The 21845-nt window shown below is 34.0% G+C and overlaps 1 protein-coding gene across 1 annotated transcript in view; it reads left to right on the top strand.

Moving 5' to 3' along the window:
• Positions 1-21845, top strand: part of LOC139690490 (inactive rhomboid protein 1-like) — a 96576-nt gene that overhangs the window by 73894 nt on the left and 837 nt on the right. The window contains exons 6-15 of the mRNA XM_071587947.1: positions 187-392; positions 3025-3255; positions 4218-4401; positions 6259-6333; positions 9448-9611; positions 10531-10549; positions 11418-11506; positions 11611-11863; positions 16905-17005; positions 19275-19428. Of these exons, the coding sequence (XP_071444048.1) occupies positions 187-392; positions 3025-3255; positions 4218-4401; positions 6259-6333; positions 9448-9611; positions 10531-10549; positions 11418-11506; positions 11611-11863; positions 16905-17005; positions 19275-19428 (1476 nt within the window). The remainder of the gene's footprint in view (positions 1-186; positions 393-3024; positions 3256-4217; positions 4402-6258; positions 6334-9447; positions 9612-10530; positions 10550-11417; positions 11507-11610; positions 11864-16904; positions 17006-19274; positions 19429-21845) is intronic.

Here is a 21845-nt window from a genome sequence, read left to right as displayed (position 1 = left end):
ATTGATTGGTGAATAATTTGAAATTCAATAGACAGTAATATGTTCTTTAAGGAGACATTCCTTCAATCTCTGGTATTATTTACTCTATGTTGTGGATGGCAGTAGACTAATTTAATATGCACTGGCATCCATGAGTGGTGGTTAGTTGATAGATTACAGAGGTAATTGTGCCTGTCTCTCTTTCAGGTATTCTTCGACAGACCAGTGAGTACCCACGCTGCTCGCAGTGCAGACTTCACAGATGGTGGAGGGGCAGGAGGCAGCACTGTGGCGAGCCACCCTTCCTCGGAAGCTGGACCATCTGGAGGAACAGGAGTGACATCAACATTTGCCTCTGAAGCTGCGAATAGGGACCAGATGGATAGGGCTAGGGATTTGTGTGCTAGGGAGAGGTGAGCAGCTGTTAATATAATGCAATAGTGTTTGGTCAGTTTTAACCCACCTGTGACATAATCTTTTTGACTCTCTGTGTAGTAAAGTTGATTGTTTCTGGTTTTATTAGGAGGAATTCCTTCATGATAAGGACAAAACGAGACACAACAATTCAACAAAACTCTTGAATGAAACACAGCCATGGTTTTGGTGCCAGGAATCATCATTGGGCGATAATTCCCTGGTCCACCAAAACCATGGTCATGTTTCAATGAATAACCTTGTGGAATTGTTATATTTCCTGGTAATAGTCTTGTCTCTAATGTCACAGTCTTTTAAGGTGATAAATATGAGAAATATTCCCAAACAGTTTGAGGTAGTTAATCGGTACCAGCATGAAGAATACCCTAATGCCCATTGTTAAGTGGCTTACATAAATGAAATTCTAAAATTTATTCTAAATTACAGATTTTCAAGCTGCAAAAATGCTTCTCAATCTAGTTAGTGCTTAAGGGTCCTTTAAAACTGTCTGCTTGGCTCCTTATGAAATCATGTCGTTTTTAATCAAAATAAGTCCGTTATTTCTTTACTGAAGCCATGACCAACTGAACTGACCACATTTTTGTATTAATTTTTATGAACTGTATAGCCAAAACCTCTTTGAAATTCCCTTGACAAATTTTTTGAAAATATGACCATGAGACATCTACAAATGGAATTATAGAAATATCAGACTATTCATAGTGGGCTAAAGCATCAAGGGAGACCTAGTTCCTTCACTAGGCATTAGCCCTTATGTCCTTAGCTGAGTGATCGCATTTCAAAGGAAATTGGCCTTTTTCACCACCTGTGACACATGAATGATACATTACAAAAATCACCTCTTTGCTTTTATGCTATTTTAAAATTGTTGATATGCTTAATTTTTTCCCGTTTTGAATTTTTCTCACTCATAGAAGTAGGCTGTGAGAGATGCTAAATAGCATTATCAAATAAATACAAGGCATGATCATAAAGTAAGGGCCGTTTAGTCACAGGAAAAATATATACTCATATGAAACAAATTTTTGGCACTTTTAGTTAGCTACAAACCTACTTCACTTCTCTACATAATCGCCATTCACTTCTAAGCATTTTTCATATGGCTGCAGCAGCTTCTTTAATCCCTCTGTATAGAAGCTCACCGCCTGAGAGTTGAACCAATTGACAATACCGTTCTTGAGTTCCTCTTTGGTTTTGAAACGTTGTCCACCGAGCCATTGTTTCAAGTGCAAGAAGAGGAAGTAGTTGCCAGGTGCAAGGTCAGGAATGTACAGTGTTGGTGGAGGGCACAAAAACTGTCGTCCACTGATCATTCTTTGCTCTTTATGGTGGTCGGTAAGCGTTTTTGGTACTCACCTTGCACACAATTTGTGGTATCCAAGGTTTTCTGTGACAACATTGTAGACAGTAGTGCATCCAAGTTGAGGAAATTGTTCAGCCAGGCCATTAGTCATCAATCAAAGATCATATCGCAGTTTTTGTACCACTTGTGAAACAATTTCATCAGTCAGAATACTGGGCCTGCCACTTCACTCTTTGTCATGGATATTTGTTTGTCCATTTTTAAAATCATGGCACTATTGTCTAACCTTTTTTTCACTCATAACTGTAGGTTCAATGCAACAATTTCAGAGCGTAAAAATCATTCGCCTTGACTGGGACTCGAACCCAGATCCCTCAATATCCGGTCGAGTGCTTTAGCCACTTAAGCTACCGAGGCGTCCTCTTAAACTCTGAAATTTTGGGGCTTTTAAAGGAACTAGATTTTGGAATTTAAATTGATTAAAAAGATGTTGGAAGTTTTGGAATTTAACTGTAGGTTCATAAACTAGGCATAACTCCCGATGAATTTCAGCAGCCAACAATCCTTTTGCATACAAGAATCATAAGACAGAACATACTTCACAGCTGGAGGGATCAACGATTGTCGCAGACATTGTTGTTTGCATGCACGGACAAGCAAACGACTTCTGAAACAAAACAAATGCTGTTATAGCTTCTCAATGAATCAGTAGATGGCGCTGCAGGAGTAAAACTGTGTTCTGAAGTGCCAATATTTAAATATAAGCAAAACATAATGAATACGCCTCGTAGATCTCTACTACTACTTTTTTAAATATTTCAAACTCCATGTGCTGGAAACCCTGATAATGATATCATACACTAGGATTTACTCTAGTTTGGGAATCTGACCAAAGGCCAAACCAAGCCCTATTCAAATGACTTAGCCATATTAATTTGAATGAAGGTTCAAGTACCTCGTCAGCAAGCAAATCTTGAAATTACAATACCAGTTAATCACCAAAATCCTAAAAATATCAATATTGCCATATAATAGAGTCATACAATTTTTGGACTGTCCTTGTTTGCTATTGAAAAGTATTTTTACGTTAAGTAGCTTTTCATGCATACATGAATTGAAGTAAAAATGCCATTCACTATTAAAATTGTAGACAATAGGCACTGAATATGCCTCAGATAATTAGTTTTTTCCTATCTTCCATCAGTAAAATTATCAAATTAATTGAAAATAGGCTGATATTAGCATGCAGTTTGTAGCATTTTCTTTGAAGATTGAATCCTCCATTTAAACAGGGCATGTTGTTTCAGGGGGGCAAGCTGGAGGCGGGGGCTAGAACGCATCCCATCTGAGGCCCACGTCCTTGGGGCAGCACTATCTGCTGGCCAGGCAGCTACCGATGGTGTGGGGACGGCAGCGACTGGAACAGAATCAAATGCTGAAGTTGGAATGTCAAGAATTTGGAGCTTTGTGCTTGATCGTGCCCTTGACAACTCTGACAGGAGGCAGTATGGCATGGGTGTTGTCGGTAGATTTTTTAGGTATGTCTTTGATTTTTTGACAGAGGATTTAAAATTATTGTTTTACTTCAATAATATTTTATTTTTCTCAAATTATGGTACTGATATCTGACAATGTATGTTGATTTTCCTTTTCACAATAGCATTATGTGAATATACTAAATATCAAAATGTTTTAGTATAACACCAACTTTTTGTGATGTTTAAATTACACTTCATGTACACAATCATGACTAGTTCAGTATGAAGTTTAATTGTGCTAACCTATGCTAAGCCCAAATAAACTATATTTATCTCTGAGTAAGGGCTTGGTCTAACATGGGCATTATATGAATACCTGTAGGAAAATTTAAAACAGTATTTTTTGCTGATCTTCAAAATATTTTTGCAGTGTTTGGCTGCAGTAGGGACAGTATATTCAAGATGTAATGAATTCTTGCAGAATATTATTTATAACAGTTCTGGACTCTGAACCAAGATTTTCACTAGCATAATATGTACCAACCATGATTGTGCATGCAAGTTCAAAGGTTCAGCGTAGTGACTGCATGCCAGGGTTGACTATTTGAATGGGTGACATGCTTGCTCTTCTCATCCCACCATTCCCACCAAATGCGTGCCTTACTTGGGTGAATGATGAGGTGAGCCAGCACCCTCTTTGGTCTGTGTTAAGTGAAGTGGTGCACCAGATAACCCATAAACCATATAATGTCGCTGAGAACTAGATGATTCATATTCATCGTATCTATTTAACTGATCCCCAGGTATTTGACAAAAATAGAAGTTGCAGTCAATTACTGATTTTTAGTCCTGAATGCATTTATATAACAGTGCTATTGATTTAACATTCATATTTTAACCTTTTCTGGTGTCAAGAGAGTAAAGTCTGTACTCAAGCTGTAATCTTATGGCCAATCAGAGTCAGAGTAATTTTTATTCCAGTGGGTCAAATCTCATGAGCATACTATTTATCATATTTATAGAAGATCAATACGCCGATCTGTTGTGGAAGAACGGAAGGTGAGGGAACAGCTTGATGACATGGAAGATCATCGTCCCTTCTTCACCTATTGGGCAACCACTGTGCAAGTTCTTGTAATGATCATATCACTCGTCTGCTATGGCCTTGGACCGATTGGTTTTGAATTGCATCAACGTTCTAGTTTGGTAGGTGTTGTATTATGATAAAGTGTAGAGGAGATTATTTATGATGGCTAAAATAGTCATTATTTTCTATGAACACATGCATGCAAAGTAAATCCTTTAAATACCCACCTTTACTTTAATTAATAATAATATTTTTGATCCAGTGGGCACAATACATCATGATACAATCACATGGCAAGTGCCTAGGGCATATCATAAAAAATAAATAATCCAGGAGGTACCATTACAAGTTATCTTATGGAGCAGAAATTCCTTGATACAGTAGACTCTCGCTTTTACATAACAAATATGGACTATCAATATCAGAGTTATGTAAAATCAAATTATTTTCCATTATGCTAAATGTGCTGTGATTTTAATACAGTAATTCCATATTTTTTAATTAAATATTTTAATACAGTAATACAGTGATTACACATATTAAATATATAAATGTGATGATAAGTCATGCACCTTTAAGCACTTTTGTTTGATGATATGTCCAAAGCTCCTTGGGTAGAAGTATGGCAATATAGAAATTAAATAAAAAATGTTTGTTAGGGATAAAAAAATGCTTCAATGTTTCCATAAGCATCATAAAACATAAGTGTACTAGGTGCACACAAAAATTTTATTAACGGCTAATATTTCTTCAGTTTTAATGCAAAATGGTCGGTGGTTATGTAATCTATTGCACATGATATCAGGACCCTTGTTCCTAATAAAAAAGTTTGCTGATTTTATGTTAATGTCATTTCATCTTCTAGTGTCATAAAAGGGACTTACAAGCACATGGTATAGTGAATATTTCAGAACTATTGGAAAAAGGGTGCTATCACCCTTGAGCATGAGATTTTTAGAAGCATATTCCTCACCAACTTTATTTGAATTTTGATGCATTATTTAGTAGGGATCCCTGCCCCACCCCTCATATTAAAGAATCATTTGAAATATGTGTATTGATGAATTACTTTTGTTGCAATGATGGACACGTGTCTCAAATTAGTCATTCTTTCTGCTTATTTAAAAATCAATATGATATAATATCCAAGCTGAAATGTATAGAGGCAAAATCTCATTCTAGCATCTGTTGTGATATGTGTTTTTAAATTATCATTTCCGCGTATAATGTGAAAAGGCCTTGAATGCTATTGCCAGTACACACGGTGGAGCTAGAGAGAGTTACACACCAGATACCATTCCCCCTTGATCTTCATAACTTCCCTCATATTTGATGATTTTGTCTGTGATAATCCTGTCCACTGTTGTAACATTGGTAAGAATCAAGTTTTATGACTGTTTATTTCAAACCGTAATACCCTAAAGTCATGTTAATGTATTACTTTCAACTATAAAATAAATAAATAAATAAATATATATATATATATATATATATATTTATTTATTTATTTATACACACACACAAAAATTAAACTATTTCTTAAACAATTATAATGCTTTTTTACACAAATCACGAACTTGTGGCATTATGTTATGCCCATTTAAATTTTTTCTAAGGGTAACAGATTACAAATAATTGGTAAGTTCCTGAAATAATAATTTTTTGATGAGTAAAATTTAAGGAACTCTTTTTCCTCTTTCTGAGTAATCTGATCTCTTAACCCTTGGTTTGATGCATTTTACAAAACTTAGATGAGCACATCAGTAATGCCAATATTTTAGATGCTGAAATTCTCCATATTTTAAGAAGTTAATTTTTCTATTGTGTTCCTTAATGATTTTTTTTTGGTAGTTCCTTTACTGCTAATATTTATTAGGAATTGAAACTATCAAAAGTGCAGATAATATGATTTAAAGTAGATAAAATAAGAATGAAAAGTTAACTTTAAATTAATTTAATATTTCTGTTCTTTCTAGGTTTTGGTAACTAGCCTTTCCCTGCAACAAGTTGACTACATGGAACCATCAAACTTTTGGATTGGACCTAGAGCGGTAAGAAAACCAAACTTACAAAGCCCTGAAGGATATTCTTAATTCACCATTAACAAAAGTATCTACAGCAAATCATTAATCCATCACTCAAAGGTTTAACAATGTATTTTCGTCTTAGCATATTTAGCTCAAAGATATGATATGAATCTTCTTTCTGGGGCCCATCAAAAGAAGGGTTTACTATATTAATGAAAATTCTATCAATGAACAAGCAGTCGCTCTCCCTCATGCATGCACTATCTAATATTCACTTTTGAGTTGTGCACAGTGATGGTGAGGCCATTGCTCAGATGGTGTCGTGGGCAGTTGTGGATAGTTTGCACTTTCATCTCTTTTTTTTAATTTTTTTACATTCCCATGAGAAAAATGGTGGATTGCAAGGAATAATGACCATTGGTTGCCCATGAGTTGCAAAGATATTTATTTGGAATAGAGTTTATGGCGACTGAGGTTTTATTTGCTAAGGGGCTCAGTTCTATCCACTAGAAATAAATATCAACTAGAACCAGGCATGGTTGCATAGAAAATTCAAGGATATCACAGACTACTTCTTCAAATGGGAGCTTTAAGATTTCATGAGGCAGCAAATGTTGCATTTTACTTGCTGATTTAGCATTTCTTATTGAACTCCTCTATGTCACCTGAAATGCCATATAAGTAAAATGGCTATAATACAGATATAAAAACCTGGCTATAATACAGATTTTCTGAATACCACAATTCACAAGGCAGTAGTCCCAGAAGTAAAGCCTTTGGGACTACTACCTTGTGACCTAAAAAAACCAAACCATATACAAAATAAATGCTCCTCCTCAATTTGTAAAATGGAAAGATTTCAGAAGCAATTTTACTTTTGGCCACCCGTCCCTTCTTGCAGTAGTAGCTTATTATCTCATTATCATTAAAAGTCTCTCTTTGAAATTGCTCCCTTCTCTCTTATGAGTCCTGAAATTGTCCCCCCTACAAATGTATGTATTTACTTTAACCTTTTTAGTGCCAGCAGGCCTACCTATTGGCCAGTTGGGTGTGTGTGAAGAATGCCACAGGCCAATCTATCGGTCGGGTGTTTTTTCGCTTGCACCTTTACTGTTTCTGTGCAAAGCTATTATAGACAATGCTTGAGAGTCTGTTTATGCTTTCATATCATTGCCGACAAATTTTTATGATGAAAATGAAATATTTGCTAACATTTTGGTAATTTGAACATTGGGAGTTTTCTGCATTTTAACATATCTTCTTTTCTTGCGTAGCAGATGCCGTATTGACGAAAGCTTACATATAAGCTTACATTTTATCATGCATCTGAATTACTTACAAGCTCTTCTTTGTATTACTATGAGGTGGTCTTTTTATTTACCTTTTAAGACAACATTTAAATTACCTGCGTGGGATCTCCTGGCCAGAGCATTTTTGAGTGTTTAAATTTAGCTCTGCATGCATTTATTTTTTTACCTCTATCTCATATATTTTATGAGTTATTACTGGAAAGAAAGTAATAAAGATAATATATTGTTTCTAAGTACATTTCCCTTTTTATATTTTTACTGATGCTATCAAACATGAAAATAACGCCAAGTTACAAAAAATAAACATTTTATTTATTTTAATATTACATTTTCTTACATTTTACATTCTTCAAAATGATCTCAAACTTATTTTTTATTCTAAATTAGTGTTGGTTGATATATCTTGAAACATTTGTCTATGAGTGGTATGCATAGGCCTGTGTTGCACTTTGAGCATCAAAAAACCATGTGGCTTTCCTTGCCTCAAAGCGAGCATAGGTGGCATCTGGCTTTCTCCCCTTTCTCAATCCAATGCTCTGCTCATTATCTCTTGCGTCAAAGTGAACGATGTTTGCTGACACAGCAGCAGGCTGGCCTCTCAGGGTAAATGTTGGGTGATTCTCTTCCCCAGCAGCCTCCATAAGAATTTTTTACAAGAGTCAAACGAAAATCTTGATGGCTCACCTAGCTCCCCACAAAAACAAAAGCAATCTATGAATTCAGAATAGTTGAGAGATCAAAGAGGTGGAAGGAAAAATTTGTTGTCCACTTCCAGGCTCTTTTGCTTGTGGAGTAACTATTAGTCATTCTGTTGGATTTATTTACATAACCCAGACGTTTGTTATAGTCTTTCATAACTACAGGTTTCAGAGCTTTTCCTTGGCTATCACAAAAGCTCCTCTCTTCAGGTGGCACATACATATTCATCAACATATGGGCATTTCTTTATTCTCTCCAAATAATCACCATCAGATCTCTTCTGTATCTCACTTTCACATCTCCACATTCCATTTTCAGTTTCTTATCCTTGAATTCTTTCGGCATACCAGTTCGGTTTGCTCTAACAATCCCATAGCAATCTTGCCCCCTTCCTTCCACTCTCCTTGTCAACATTTTTACAGTGGCATGCGTGGCTGTTATGTCTTTTGTTGCCTTTTGCCCGTTCTTCCCCAGGTAAGCAGCCATATCTACTGTATATCCTGCTGAGCCACACAGCTTATACACTTTTATTCGGACCCTCTTATATTTTTTTCAAATGTATTATTTGAAAATCACCCTGCCTTTGCATAGCACACTTATTTTGTCCGCGGCTAGGTATTCTGAAGGCCTCTAAAGTTTAGAATATTTTTCATTGAGAATATCAAAAAGAATTCTTATTTTCCAGAGTCTATCATAACTTTCATTATTCCTGTTTGGTGCATTATCATTTTTTGAGGAATGTACGAAAGAAGAATATCTAAAACTCATCGCAATGCATTGCATTACCATTGAGGTAATGACAGTGATACTGATCCAATCGCGTCCAATAGTCTTTGAGTGAATCTCGGATGTCATGTCCCCTTTGAATTACTATTGCCAAAAAAGTACACATCTATAAATACAGAATCTCAATGAATATCACATCTAAAAAATCTAAAGAAATTGTTTTACTAAAATTAAGACCCAGTTTATTCAGTAAGAGATAATGGTAATTCCAGTAGAGGAAATCTTTATGTATCTATTTTATAATCAAGATGTTGCCATTCATAATAGTGTGTAAAATTTTAATGTTGAAAACTTGAAATTCCATGAAAGGCTAATGTTTTTCCACCTTATCAATATCTTACAGGCGGACCTTATTCATTTAGGGGCAAAATTTGCTCCTTGTATGCGGAAAGATTACAAGGTAATGAAAGAAATAGAGAAAGCAAGAGAGAAAGAAAGGGAAACTGCTTGTTGTATAAGGAATGATGATTCTGGCTGTGTACAGTCATCTCAGGCAGATTGCTCAGTAAGTATCTAATATGTTTAATTCAGGTTAATATTATGGAGATCCAATGAATAGGATATTAGTATCATATAATTATATTAGGGTATAAGTTTCATCTCAGTAATTCTGAGACAAACCTTACCTAATGGTCATCTTTCCCTTTTGTTTACTTAACAAAAGCTTTACCAAACTGATAGAATTCTTTGTTACATGAAGGAATACCTATAGATGCACAAGATACATTTTAGTACCCCATTTAAGTGGCAAGATGAATTAACCAGATAGTAAAGGAGAAAATTAGAGCAATCTAAGCCTCAGCAACTTTCTGAAGAATAAGAAGAAAGTGTTTGATCTCAAATTTAACAAAAAATATTAACCTAAAAATAATGTGATATAACTAGTGGGATTTGGTCAGTTCTACCTTTCTAGTACACTTTCTAAAGCTTCCCACTCTTTTTTTAATAAAATTAGAAATTCAGGAATTTCATTTGCCTTTCTCTTATGCAACTGGGTAAGCACTGGCAAAACAGTTCGTAATTTTCACACTGTGGCTTTATGCAGTGATAACTCTGATCAGTATTTAAGTTGGAGGTAATATTGCTACCTAATTACAAAATGGGTAATATAAATGTGATAAATGCATTATTTAACTCGTAAAAATGTATGCATCACCAAAAACTGTTTGATTCTATTATTATTATTATTATTATTATTATTATTATTATGAATTAAATTAATAATGATATCTCTAAAATATAAATAGAAGCCTATCCCTGATATTTATGAGTTGGCAGCTGGAGTGAAATTCTTTCAATGGGCATGCATAATACGTGGGCTTTAGAATTTAAGCATGATAATTTTTATGGTATACCTTTTAATGACTATTTTTTATGCCATAACTACCTTTTGTAACCGAATTGTTCTTCTTTTCAAACAACTGGTCCGAGGATTAAGGCCAACGGTACGTTCAAAATATTCAATTTCTGTGTGGTATTTGCATGTAAGAGTCTTTAGATATGCATTTGCATTTTTGAATGACCACTATAATTCTAGTTTTGCTAGTCACCAGGATATTACCACTGTCAGAATGTTGCTTTATGAAGAAGTAGGTAACATTATTTTATACCCTTATTTTGAAAAATATCTCCCTCTAATGGCATGATTGGACTGAAATTGCTTCTGTAAGGGTACACTAGTGATTGATAGCAATATGAGCTTGAACTTTTCCTTGATTTGGATTTTTTTATGCATACCAAATACCATAAATGGTATCTAGCCATGATTTGTTGATTCCCTTCATATGAGATAATGGAATTTATTTATGATTTTAACTTTCAGGCAACATTTTTGACATTTGACATTCCAAATGAAGAAGAGCCTTTTTGCTTCCAGCATGGAGTTCTAATTTCATAATGGAATTATTTTATTTTCCATTAGTATAATTTTCTAAGGAATGATTCCAGGGTGGATTTTGTTTTTTTAGTGTTCTTGGAGAATGTTCATCAATCCTTTAATCAAATTTAACTAGGTGCCTACACATACGTGTATTGCAAACACATATGAAAGATTAAAATTAGTGCGTAAGATATCTATTAAAACTTCTGGCAATTACAGATTTGCTTAATCTTTGTTCAATTATGCCTGCATGAACTCATTTTTTTAAGTTTTCATTTCGATTTTTAAAATGTGTGTGTGTGTGTGGGCATCAAATTAATTTGGCTTTGCCTGGTATGACAGAGCATGTAAACCTATGCAAAGAGAATTTAAAAATTGCATGTAAAATGTTACTACTCCAAGATAGTCTCTATGATGCCTTGTTTATCACCTAGAAGACCATCTCCACATGGAAGAAATGGTCAGCAGGTGATTCTGGCCCTGGTGGAAGAATTTCTGGCTCTGTGTGTGGACTTGATCCAAAGTGAGTTGATGAAAAAAATGTAAAATTATGAAAATGTGAAAAATTTCTCTCAAAACTTTTCCTTTGTCAAATGTACCCTAATTATTTTCTCCAATATCCATCAGGTTTTGTGAAGCTCCCCCTTCTGTAGCACCTTATGAGTGGCCTGATGATATCACCAAATGGCCCATATGTCGCAAAACAAGCTCTATTCCCCAAAAGTTCAAATACAAAGACAAAGCTGCAGAACACATGGTCTGTGAAGTGATTGGTCACCCATGTTGCATAGGAATACATGGGGAATGCCGCATTACAACAAGAGAATATTGTGACTTTGTGCGTGGTCATTTCCATGAAGAAGCATCTCTCTGTTCCCAGGTGAGTCATCATTTTTGTCACCAAAGTCTCAAATATGTATTTGTGCATTGTGAATTTTTTATCCTCACTTAGGAACTTCCAAAATCTTTGTAAAATTTTATGGCCATGAAAGTGTGAGTTTAGTTAATAGCCTTGAATGAATACAACACAAGTGAGGTTAGCAGAGTGTACCTAGTGAAATTATACATGGTTATGATGAAATTATAGTGAATATAATAAGTCGATAAATTGACTAGAAGTACCAAACAATACCATGAACACTCGACGAAATATGACTTCACTGACAAACTCACACTGACTCTTTCTTATGTACCCAAATTTATCTGAAGTGAAATGCCTTTTTCAGTAGAACATTTCCCATAGTTAGTTTCTGAAATAATGTGACCCTAAAAATATTGTATTTTTCTCATGGCTAAAAGCACTAGCAGTGGTCATTTTGCCTACCTAGTGTTTTTTTTTGTTTTTGTGGGTTTTGAATAACTTTACACGGAATCAAATCAGAAATGATTACTATTGTCAATTCCATTATTTTAAATTAAATTTTACATGTAGTTAAGGAGACTAGTCACCCATTTTTTTAATTCACATTACCACTGTTTTAGAAACAGGCTGACTCTGGTGTTATTTCTTCTATATTGTGTAATTCCATATTGGATTGCTTGTTACTTGGCACCAATAAATTTTTTCCATGGTAAACTGCCATTGCCAGTATCTTCTCACTTTTGTACTGGGGCATCAAATTTAAAGTTAACATGGCAGTTTCATAGAGAAATGAGGAAAGTCCTTTGTTGAGCTATATTCAGCTATCCCTGAATTTGTAGGGTGCAACTCATCTTTCTCCAGATAGCAAAACCCATCACAGAAGTATTTAGAATTTACATCTAGCATAACCCAGAACTTGAATCCAAATTTGGCTTGTTTATTTGCCCCATGCCAGTTGAAGCTCCACTAGGCTTTATTGAGATAAAAAACTGCTCACTCACCCTTGAAGTATTCACCAGGCATATAGCAATCTCAACCAACTGTGATTTCATATTTCAGACATCAAAACAAATTTATCAGTTCCAAAATACTCAGATATTTTCTTTTTGATGTCAGTATTACATTAAGATGCACATTCTATTTTATGGCACAGTCTGAGGGAAAAACAATGGTCCTCAGTCATTAAATCATAGCATATCTTAATCTTGATCCAAACGAATACATCCAAATGCTTCTCTTTCTAGTATGTACTAATGGTAAAAATAGCTTCAATTTCTTCAACAGATGTGGTCCAGTCTCCCTCACTTAAGTAAACTGCTTCCACTTCAGTTCATATTTTGATGTGCTTGAAAAGTTCATCAAAAATATCAACACTCTGCCTTAGAAAATTAATATTTGTATTTGCTACATTTGGTTTTTGGCTGATGGTAGGGATGGGCATTCTGCCGTGAATTGTTAAATGAAGTCACATGAATATGATTAATAGGCCTGTATGATGAAATTTATTTATTTATTGCCTCCTTCACCATAGGCCCATTCATCATGTTCTGTCATAAAACATAAAATGTACATTAATTTTGTTAGTATACATCACATGAAAAAAGGATATTTAAATTTTGTAGGGATATTCATCAAACAACATTTTAGACTTTTCTTAACATAATGCACAAAATTCATCCACAAAGTACAAAGGTTTAATGAGTAAGTACACTATAAGATTACACTTGAAAGTATTTGAAGGAGATTCTTTCAAATCTGGAGGAAACAGGTTAAAAAATTTGGCTCCTTGGTGGTATGGTCCCTCACCAATCAAATTAAATGATCTTGCCTCAATTTGTATATCAAGCTCAGTACATGTATCATGGTAATGGATATTTAGGTTTTGTTTGCATATATGCATATTATTCCTAACAAATAAGATCAGATTGTATGCATAAAGAGCAGTCAGTAGGATTATTTGCAGTTCATGAAAATGAGATCTGCAGGAGTGTCTGAAAGGTAAATTTAAGATAACTCTTATGGTCGTTTCTGCACTTTAAAAATCTTTTTGATATGACTTGAGTAAACTAAGAATTTAATATAGCCACTTGATAATTGGGATGGGAAATTTGAATGATAAAGACATTTTAGGATATTTAGGCTTGAAAGAGAGTTTTATTAAGTTTAGATTTTAACTTGTCAATATATAAGGACCATTTTAGAGATGATTCAATCCAAACACCCAAGAAATTTATGCCGTCAGCAAAATTTAAGTCCTTATCAGAGAGTTTAAACAACAGTGATGGATTTTGGCCTAAATGTATGCATGCAATTTTTTGTACATATTTTGACACTATTCAAGTTGTCTTGGTATAGATCAAAATAGATAGATTTGAAATGTAAAGATCAATTTTGTAGGCATATTACTGTGGAGTCTACTTTTTGTTGTAGCTCAGGAATGGTTTTGGAGTTTATTATAATGGTAGTATCATGAGCAAAAAGCATGGATTTGGCAATGAAGATAAAATCTGACAAGGATATTTTGAAAGAAAATTCAAGACCAAAACCAAGTTCTCATTACTGGTGCAAATGAACCTTTTTGTCAAATCCCACAACCTTTCCATCCTCCTCCCTGTTATATTTCTCTCCAAGGAAGGTAATCTTCATCCCAAGCATTTTCAAGAGCAGTATCATTTTGCAGTTGGAGATGCCCTCAAAGGGCATCATCCCCAGGAGCTGACACACCAGAGTCTCTTGCATTTTCTCCTCCCCATCCTCTTCAATGTTATCTTACACTTGACCCCTCTTTCCTGTCCTCCCCCTGAGAAATATTTTAAGCCATATCTGAGAGAAAACTGATGAATATTATATAAAAAATGCCCAACGTAACAAAGCAAAGATGATGTAAAATTTCATCTTTATTTTTATGTTCCCCTCCTAATTAGAAGTATTGTAGTAATTTTGAGAAAAGATTATTCACCAGAGTCAGGTGAGCATGTTTACATCAGAACATCCTTCACAGATGCTCACTCAAGCCATCCCTGTATCAATTGTCACTCTCACTTGCAGCAATGTTGCTTCAGGTTTCAGAGAGAAAAATATTGCCACCAACTGAATTATAGGGCACTGGAGTGGCTCTGTCCTTATCACAATTATTTTCTGATAAGTCTTGCAGAAATTATCAAACATCATCTGAAATAAGTTTATCTCTCATGACTAGGGAGCTTCTGGTAACTGTTCCTTTGCAATACATGTATAGTGGAAGCACAACTGGTTGTGAAGGGGTATAAAGGGCTTTCTGAGGGTATTTTAAAACAGCACATTATGTTTATCTTTGGTTAAAATGATGCATTTGGAACAGGTCTCTGGATATATTTGTTGGGAAAATTCTAAGAAAATATATGCAATGATCCTCACACTGAGGAATAGGTGTAAATATTGTTTATTAATATGATTGCCATCTATCATAGCTGAACTTAACCCCTTGAATTGAATGGAAAAAATTATAAATTGATATTTTATAAAACTGGTCAAAATGTTTGCTCTGGCTCATTTGAGGAAGAATGTTTTGCAAATATTTCACTGACTAATTGCCCATGAAATAATACTTAAGGCTGTAGATATAAATTTTTATTATAATTCATGAAATTTCAAAAATGTGTATTAGTAGGGGAGGGAGACCATTCGAAATTCAATAGCAGCTAAATTTACAAACTTAATGCAGGCAATATTCCTTATGTGAGGTGTTTGCTTATTATAAATTTTCAGTGCATAAGAAGGTGGAAAAATTACAATAGAAATTCAAACCAGCATTCAGGTACAAATTCTCAGTTATTGAATCACAATGCCTAAGGGATGTACCTTGTTAAAAATCCTGGCTGGCAATTGGGAGATTCTTATTCAAAATCCAAAGTCAAGTCAAATGATGTTTTTTACACAATTATCATGGCGTAATTTCTTTTACATTACTCTGAATAAAATTTCAAGCATTTATATCTAATGATTTGCTAATAATAATAATAGTGATCATAATAGTTCAATTTCCAGTGGTCAATTTTTCAGAATACATATCACATATAAACATACAGAAAATTTCCAAATGAACAAAAATAAATACATAAATAGAGTGTAATCCAGTTTCATTGTTCCAGGAGTTCCTGGACAATACCGAAGCATTTATATATATAGTTAGAGAGCTTTTGCCTTGCTTACACAAACAGGACTTCCAATGGGAGTTTTTAGAACCAAAGGCAGTTTATTATGCCCAATCAAATTTCAAAGTAACTTAGGACCCAGAGTAGTCTTCTTCATATGGACATATGGGACATGCATATCCCTCTGCAATCTCCTACTGTAATTATATATGCTGGGATTCATTGAATATTCCTCAAGGTTAGATCTTGCTCATGTCAAACACTTCAGTGCACATATTTATGTGAATTCAAGTGCAAACAAATGCCATCACATCACATATAAATATACAGAAATTTCATCGTTTAAAAACCTAATTTATGGATAAAAAGTAAATCATCATAAATATCTATTTATCCTAAGAGGATATAATGTTTAGGATAAATATATCTATCCTAAAAATAGAAGGTTGCAGTAGTCCAGGGGGTAGAGCATTGGACTGCTGACCAGAGGGTCCCGGGTTCGATTCCCGGGCAGAGCACTCTGGGCACATGCAGCTCCACCCAAGCTATGTGATTTTTTGGGTACCAGATCTTCCAGGGAAACCATAACCGGCACAGGGAATCAAGCTGGTCCCCCTACCTTGATGATGATGTGAATATTCGCATGCCATCGGGCTTAGTACTGGTTGAACTCTACCATCACCTACCAAACTGAACTTCGGGTTGATCATTGTGTCTTTTTTTATCCTAAAAACATTTTAAATCATAAACCAATTTGAAAATATGATAAATGCTGGAAACAGTTGATTAAACTATAAGAAAAAAATGCAGATTACACATGCTATGAATATTTATGTTAGATATATTTAGAGTTTCTATTGTAATTAATATAACATAAATTTTAAATTGCATTGTTTCATGTTACTGATGAATGCCTTTATATTCAGGTATCCTGCTTGGACAATGTTTGTGGGATGATTCCTTTTCTCAATCCCGAAGTTCCTGACCAGTTTTATCGTCTGTGGACTTCCCTCTTTCTTCATGCTGGGTAATTGATATTTCTTATTATTATCAGTCATATCATACATCTACAACTGTAGTCCTTCAAATGTTTCATCCCTGGGAAAAAAATCAATAGGTACCTCAATATGGAAGATATTCTTAGCTCGCACAACAAAACTACTGAAGCTAATTTCATGTTCCAATTGATGGGTGAACCTTCTAAACAATAATTCCACTGAAAAAGGTGCCTGTATGCAGAACTTATTGGTAGATTAATGATTATTCAGAATTCTGCACAAATTGATGACCATATCCTAGGAAACTGAATGTTATTGTCAAGTGCCTTGTAGCTTATAGGTCTTGATGAATTGTGTCTCAGTCATTCTTTTTATTACTTCTAACTATTATGCATGATACAATGCAATCTCATAATATGAACATAATTCATTCCCCAATCTTTTTCATTTAGCCAAACACTTGTTCAGTGAAACGAATTTTTGCATATATATTAATGTAAAATATAATAATAAGTTCCATGCCAAAAAAATATACTCAAAATGTATTCAAAATAATTACATATTCATTGTTTAGGATGTTTTTGCTGACATTTCAAAATTTAAAAAAATACGACTCAGAATTATCATAGCATTAAAATCTGATGCGAATCACCACTGCCTTAATAGGACAATGTCTCGAGCACGTGGTACGATACAATAGTTTCCCGTGATCTCCACATCACATTTAGTCAAACTATATTATTGAATCTAAGCTGTAGCTATACTGTTGAGTACCATAGTCAGTTCCAGTTGACAATCCATACTTGTGAACTGTAGTGAAGGGGAATTTCACCTTGAATTCATTGATTTTAGAAGTTTATTTGCAAAATTTGCTTAGTATTTAAGTTAATGTGTATGTATATTTTAATTGTAAAAACAAACAATTGTTTTTCATTTTGTGTATTTATTTCATTTTATTTTTGACACTGATATGATGGAACAATTACGATTTTTTAGATGACTAAGATTAATAATTCACATGGACATTTTTCAATCAGAAAACAGTCACACTTTAAAGAGTAGTTAGTAATTAGCAACCCGAGGGAGTGTGGAGAGAAAATCATGGTAACTTAGAAATAAACCATTAATGTATATAATGTATACAATTTTTCAATTAATCATATAAATTTATTTTGATTCATAAGATACCTACTTGAGCTTTTCATGAACTAGGCAACCAAAAGACATATGGAAACAAATACCAGGATAGCAGTACATACATAAATACATATATATGTCCCAAGTATATAATAACATCAAATTGCACTAGCAGTCTTGTGACCTAAATCAAAGAAAAAATCTAATTTTCGTATTTGCATGCTTCAAATAATCGTCAATACCCACCCTATGCAAAAACATTTTCTTTTTTAGAAATAGAGGAAATCATATGTATCACAGAATAAAAATAAACCTTTGGAGTGTCGTCTATATGTAAATCAGCCAAAAATGTCCTATATTTTAATTTTGTCTGATACATTTGAATGAGTTAACCTTTTCCCTGAAGCTACATAACTCCATAAAACTATGTTTACAAAATGAGAAAAATAATTTTAGGCTTCAAATTCAATTGTGTAAACATTTTAGGGTAACATAAATGGTCTGGTAGGTGGTCCGAGGGAACGAGAAAAGGAGGTGACTGCAGCTAACTAGAGTTAGATGGTGAAAGTATTTTGCGAAATTAATTTATTGTAAAAATCCTAGAGAAAGAGAATATTCAGGATGGAAAAAATTAAATGGGGAAGTTTATCCTGTAAATATCAGTGAACTGTCTTTTCATAAATGTTATGGTTCTTGCTATTGTTTGTACATGCATGTGCAGAAAACAATCTACTTTTGAATATAACTAATATAAGAAATTGGAAGAAAATAATGAGGATTCCCTAAAATTATGCTCTGTTACTCTTTATTATTTTACAGTTTTATTTATTCATTGTTTTCACCCTACAAAATTCTATTGTAAATTAAGGATTTTTTAAGATTAGCACAGTGAGCCAAATATAAAAATACAGATTCAAAATCCATTAAAATATTTATAATTGTAGTGAGACCATAATAGTTAACATATTAATCACTCACAGTACCAAGAAGCTCTCGATTTTATTAAGTTGTGGAGGAAAGTAAATGCCCATATAGTAACTCTCTAAAATTGCAAAAATAAAAGAACTCAATAAATATTTTTAGATTTTTGTTTAAAATATTGCATATGTCTGACAATATTCCATGTCTAGCAATAACTATTCAATGTTTTTATCTTTTCAGCTTGCTTCATCTGATGATAACTCTTGTGGTACAATATGTTCTAATGAGAGACTTGGAGAAGCTAGCTGGCCCGCTGAGGATAGGAATAATTTACTTGGGATCAGGAGTGGGTGGAAATCTTGCTAGTGCCATATTCACACCATACCGTGCAGAGGTAAGATTTATTCAAATTTTATTTCAAGGCATGGTGAGTGATAGTGAGGAAATGGAAATAGTGATAGACCTTTTTTGTAAATAAAACTTAGCATATGTTAAGTCGTATTAACAAATTTTTCCTTTTTCTTTTCATCTCCTCCCCTGTTTTCAATAATCTCTCACAGCACTCATCACCTCCACTCAGCTCATATTCCTGCCTTAGTCAAGGACATGAGTGTAACTAACTTAGTAAAATTACAGTGGTACCTGGTAGCTGCAGGTACATCCAATACCCTTCTCCATCTTCTCCTATTACTCTCTTACTGTAATGTAGACAGCTGATTTTATATTATTTTTGATGGCAGAGTTTTCACCGCAAAGTTAGTAACTATTTGTTAGCTTACAATGCTGGTATCCATCTCACAAACATCCCTGCCTTGTTATTATTGATAGGAAAAGAGCACACAGCTCTATTGAATGTGACAGAATCTGCCTAAAGAAAGTTCATGACGTGGAGTCTTGAAAACTGTGTACAATGATTTTGTTCAGTAAAGTAGCTATGATTCTTAAGATAGAATGTACATTTTTCACTGGGTGACTGACTGCATCAATTCAAGACGTTCTGCTTATAGTGTGTACAGTTGATAGCACACACCATCAACTCTTTCAGTTTTTGTTATTCTATTGGAAGACCATGTGGTAGTTTTTTCTTAACAAGTTTCAGTGTTTGGTCAACTCGTTACTCCCATTCCTTTAACTCTTCTTCTTAATGCTTATTTCATTCACGTATATTATTGGCGTTACCACCAAGAATTCATTTATACAATACACCCTGAAAAATATCTCCTCGACCTCTGAATGATGAAAAGGAAAGGCATAGTGATCGGAAAACACGCCATGTCATTTGTTTATGGAAACTGTTTCATTAGGGTGAGAGAAATATCCCCTAGCTCCTTTGCCTCCTCCCACTCAATTACTAGTCCTCCTTTTGGCATTGGATGGGTGATGACAATTTGTTTATAATGTAAGATTATCTAATATGCTTTTCCACAAATAATAGCCTGAGAAAAATTACTGCATGATATTATTAATTGTTTGATTTTGGTTTAACATTTGATTCCATTCATACCCCAAGCTATTAATACAAACAGCAGTTTTTATTTAAAGGTTGCATTCAACCTTGACTATCTAGTGTTTCATTATCATTTTGTCCATTTCTATCTGGACATATAACCCCACAGAGCCATCTGATCTTTTATCTTTTAAATATCCTTAAATGAATAAGGAAAGGACAGCTAAATTACTCATAAAGTTTTGTAACCCTTGCCTTAATCATTTTCTTTTGAATTGTTAAATCAATCTTTAATATGTATCACTCTTTGATCAGTGGTTTTGAAGATAAGTAACTGCTTGACAGAAAAGTACGTAGATATTTAATTCTTCTGTTTTCAATTTTTCCTTGAAGTCTGATCCTCTCCACTCTAGTGCCATCAGGAGTATTATTTCTTATATTGGCAGAAAAGAATGTCTTTAATATATTGTATTGATGCAAAATTCATCATTATTTGAAAGTAGTGGCATCTGTCACTGTGCTGCTAATATTAAAAATGGCCACTCTTTGTTGGAAACTAAGTTCCCCTTCTGCCATTTTCATAAATAGAACACTTGCCCCTGATTCTGGAAAAGAAGGATAATTTTAACTGATTTCTCTGACTCACTTCTCCTCCTGCTAATATCTTTGCATCATTGATGGTACAAGTCATTGGTCATATTGGTTAACTCAGCTTTCTAAGTATGCCGTAAATCTCTAGTGTATCTATAATCTAATTTTATCAAGAGTTGACTGCTTGTTTTAAGTCCATAAACAAAGAATTAATAGTAAATCCTGACCATTTTTCTATTGTCTGACAGACAATGAAAATTTGATCAGGAGCACTTATTCCTTGCCAAGAACCACACCACACCTCAATGATTTCTTTTGTTAAAATATTGATTCTTTCACAAAGGATTGAAGAAAAGATCTATATGTGACTTCTGAAAGGCTTATACCTCTGTAACTGTTACAACCTTATCCCCTTTTTAAAACATGGGGTATATTAAGCCTGTGTTCCCAGCTGTAATTATTTCTTGGTACAATTAGTGCAAGCAACATTTTCAACAGTTTTTCTCTCCCATACCTCCAAATTTCTGCTGATTTGTTTACACCAAGATGATTCTTGATAAGCATGCAAAAATAATTACAATGAAATGCTGTTGTAGTTTAAGACTCATTTTCTATCCAATAATTCTAAAAAATGATGCACATAAGCATAATTAATCATCCTCTAAAAGCTCGATTCGACTTGCATATTTTCTGAAAATGGAATTAAAATGTGGTGAAGGATAAAAACAGCAATTCAAGTCCTGCTAGCATACTTGAGACCAGTCATTTTTTTT

The sequence above is a fragment of the Hetaerina americana genome, unplaced genomic scaffold (genome assembly GCF_022747635.1).
Source record: "Hetaerina americana unplaced genomic scaffold, ioHetAmer1.1.p SCAF_3, whole genome shotgun sequence".
Lineage (NCBI taxonomy): Eukaryota > Metazoa > Arthropoda > Insecta > Odonata > Calopterygidae > Hetaerina > Hetaerina americana.
The sequence above is the reverse complement of the archived record's forward strand: the minus strand, read 5'-3'. Positions and strand labels throughout refer to the sequence as shown.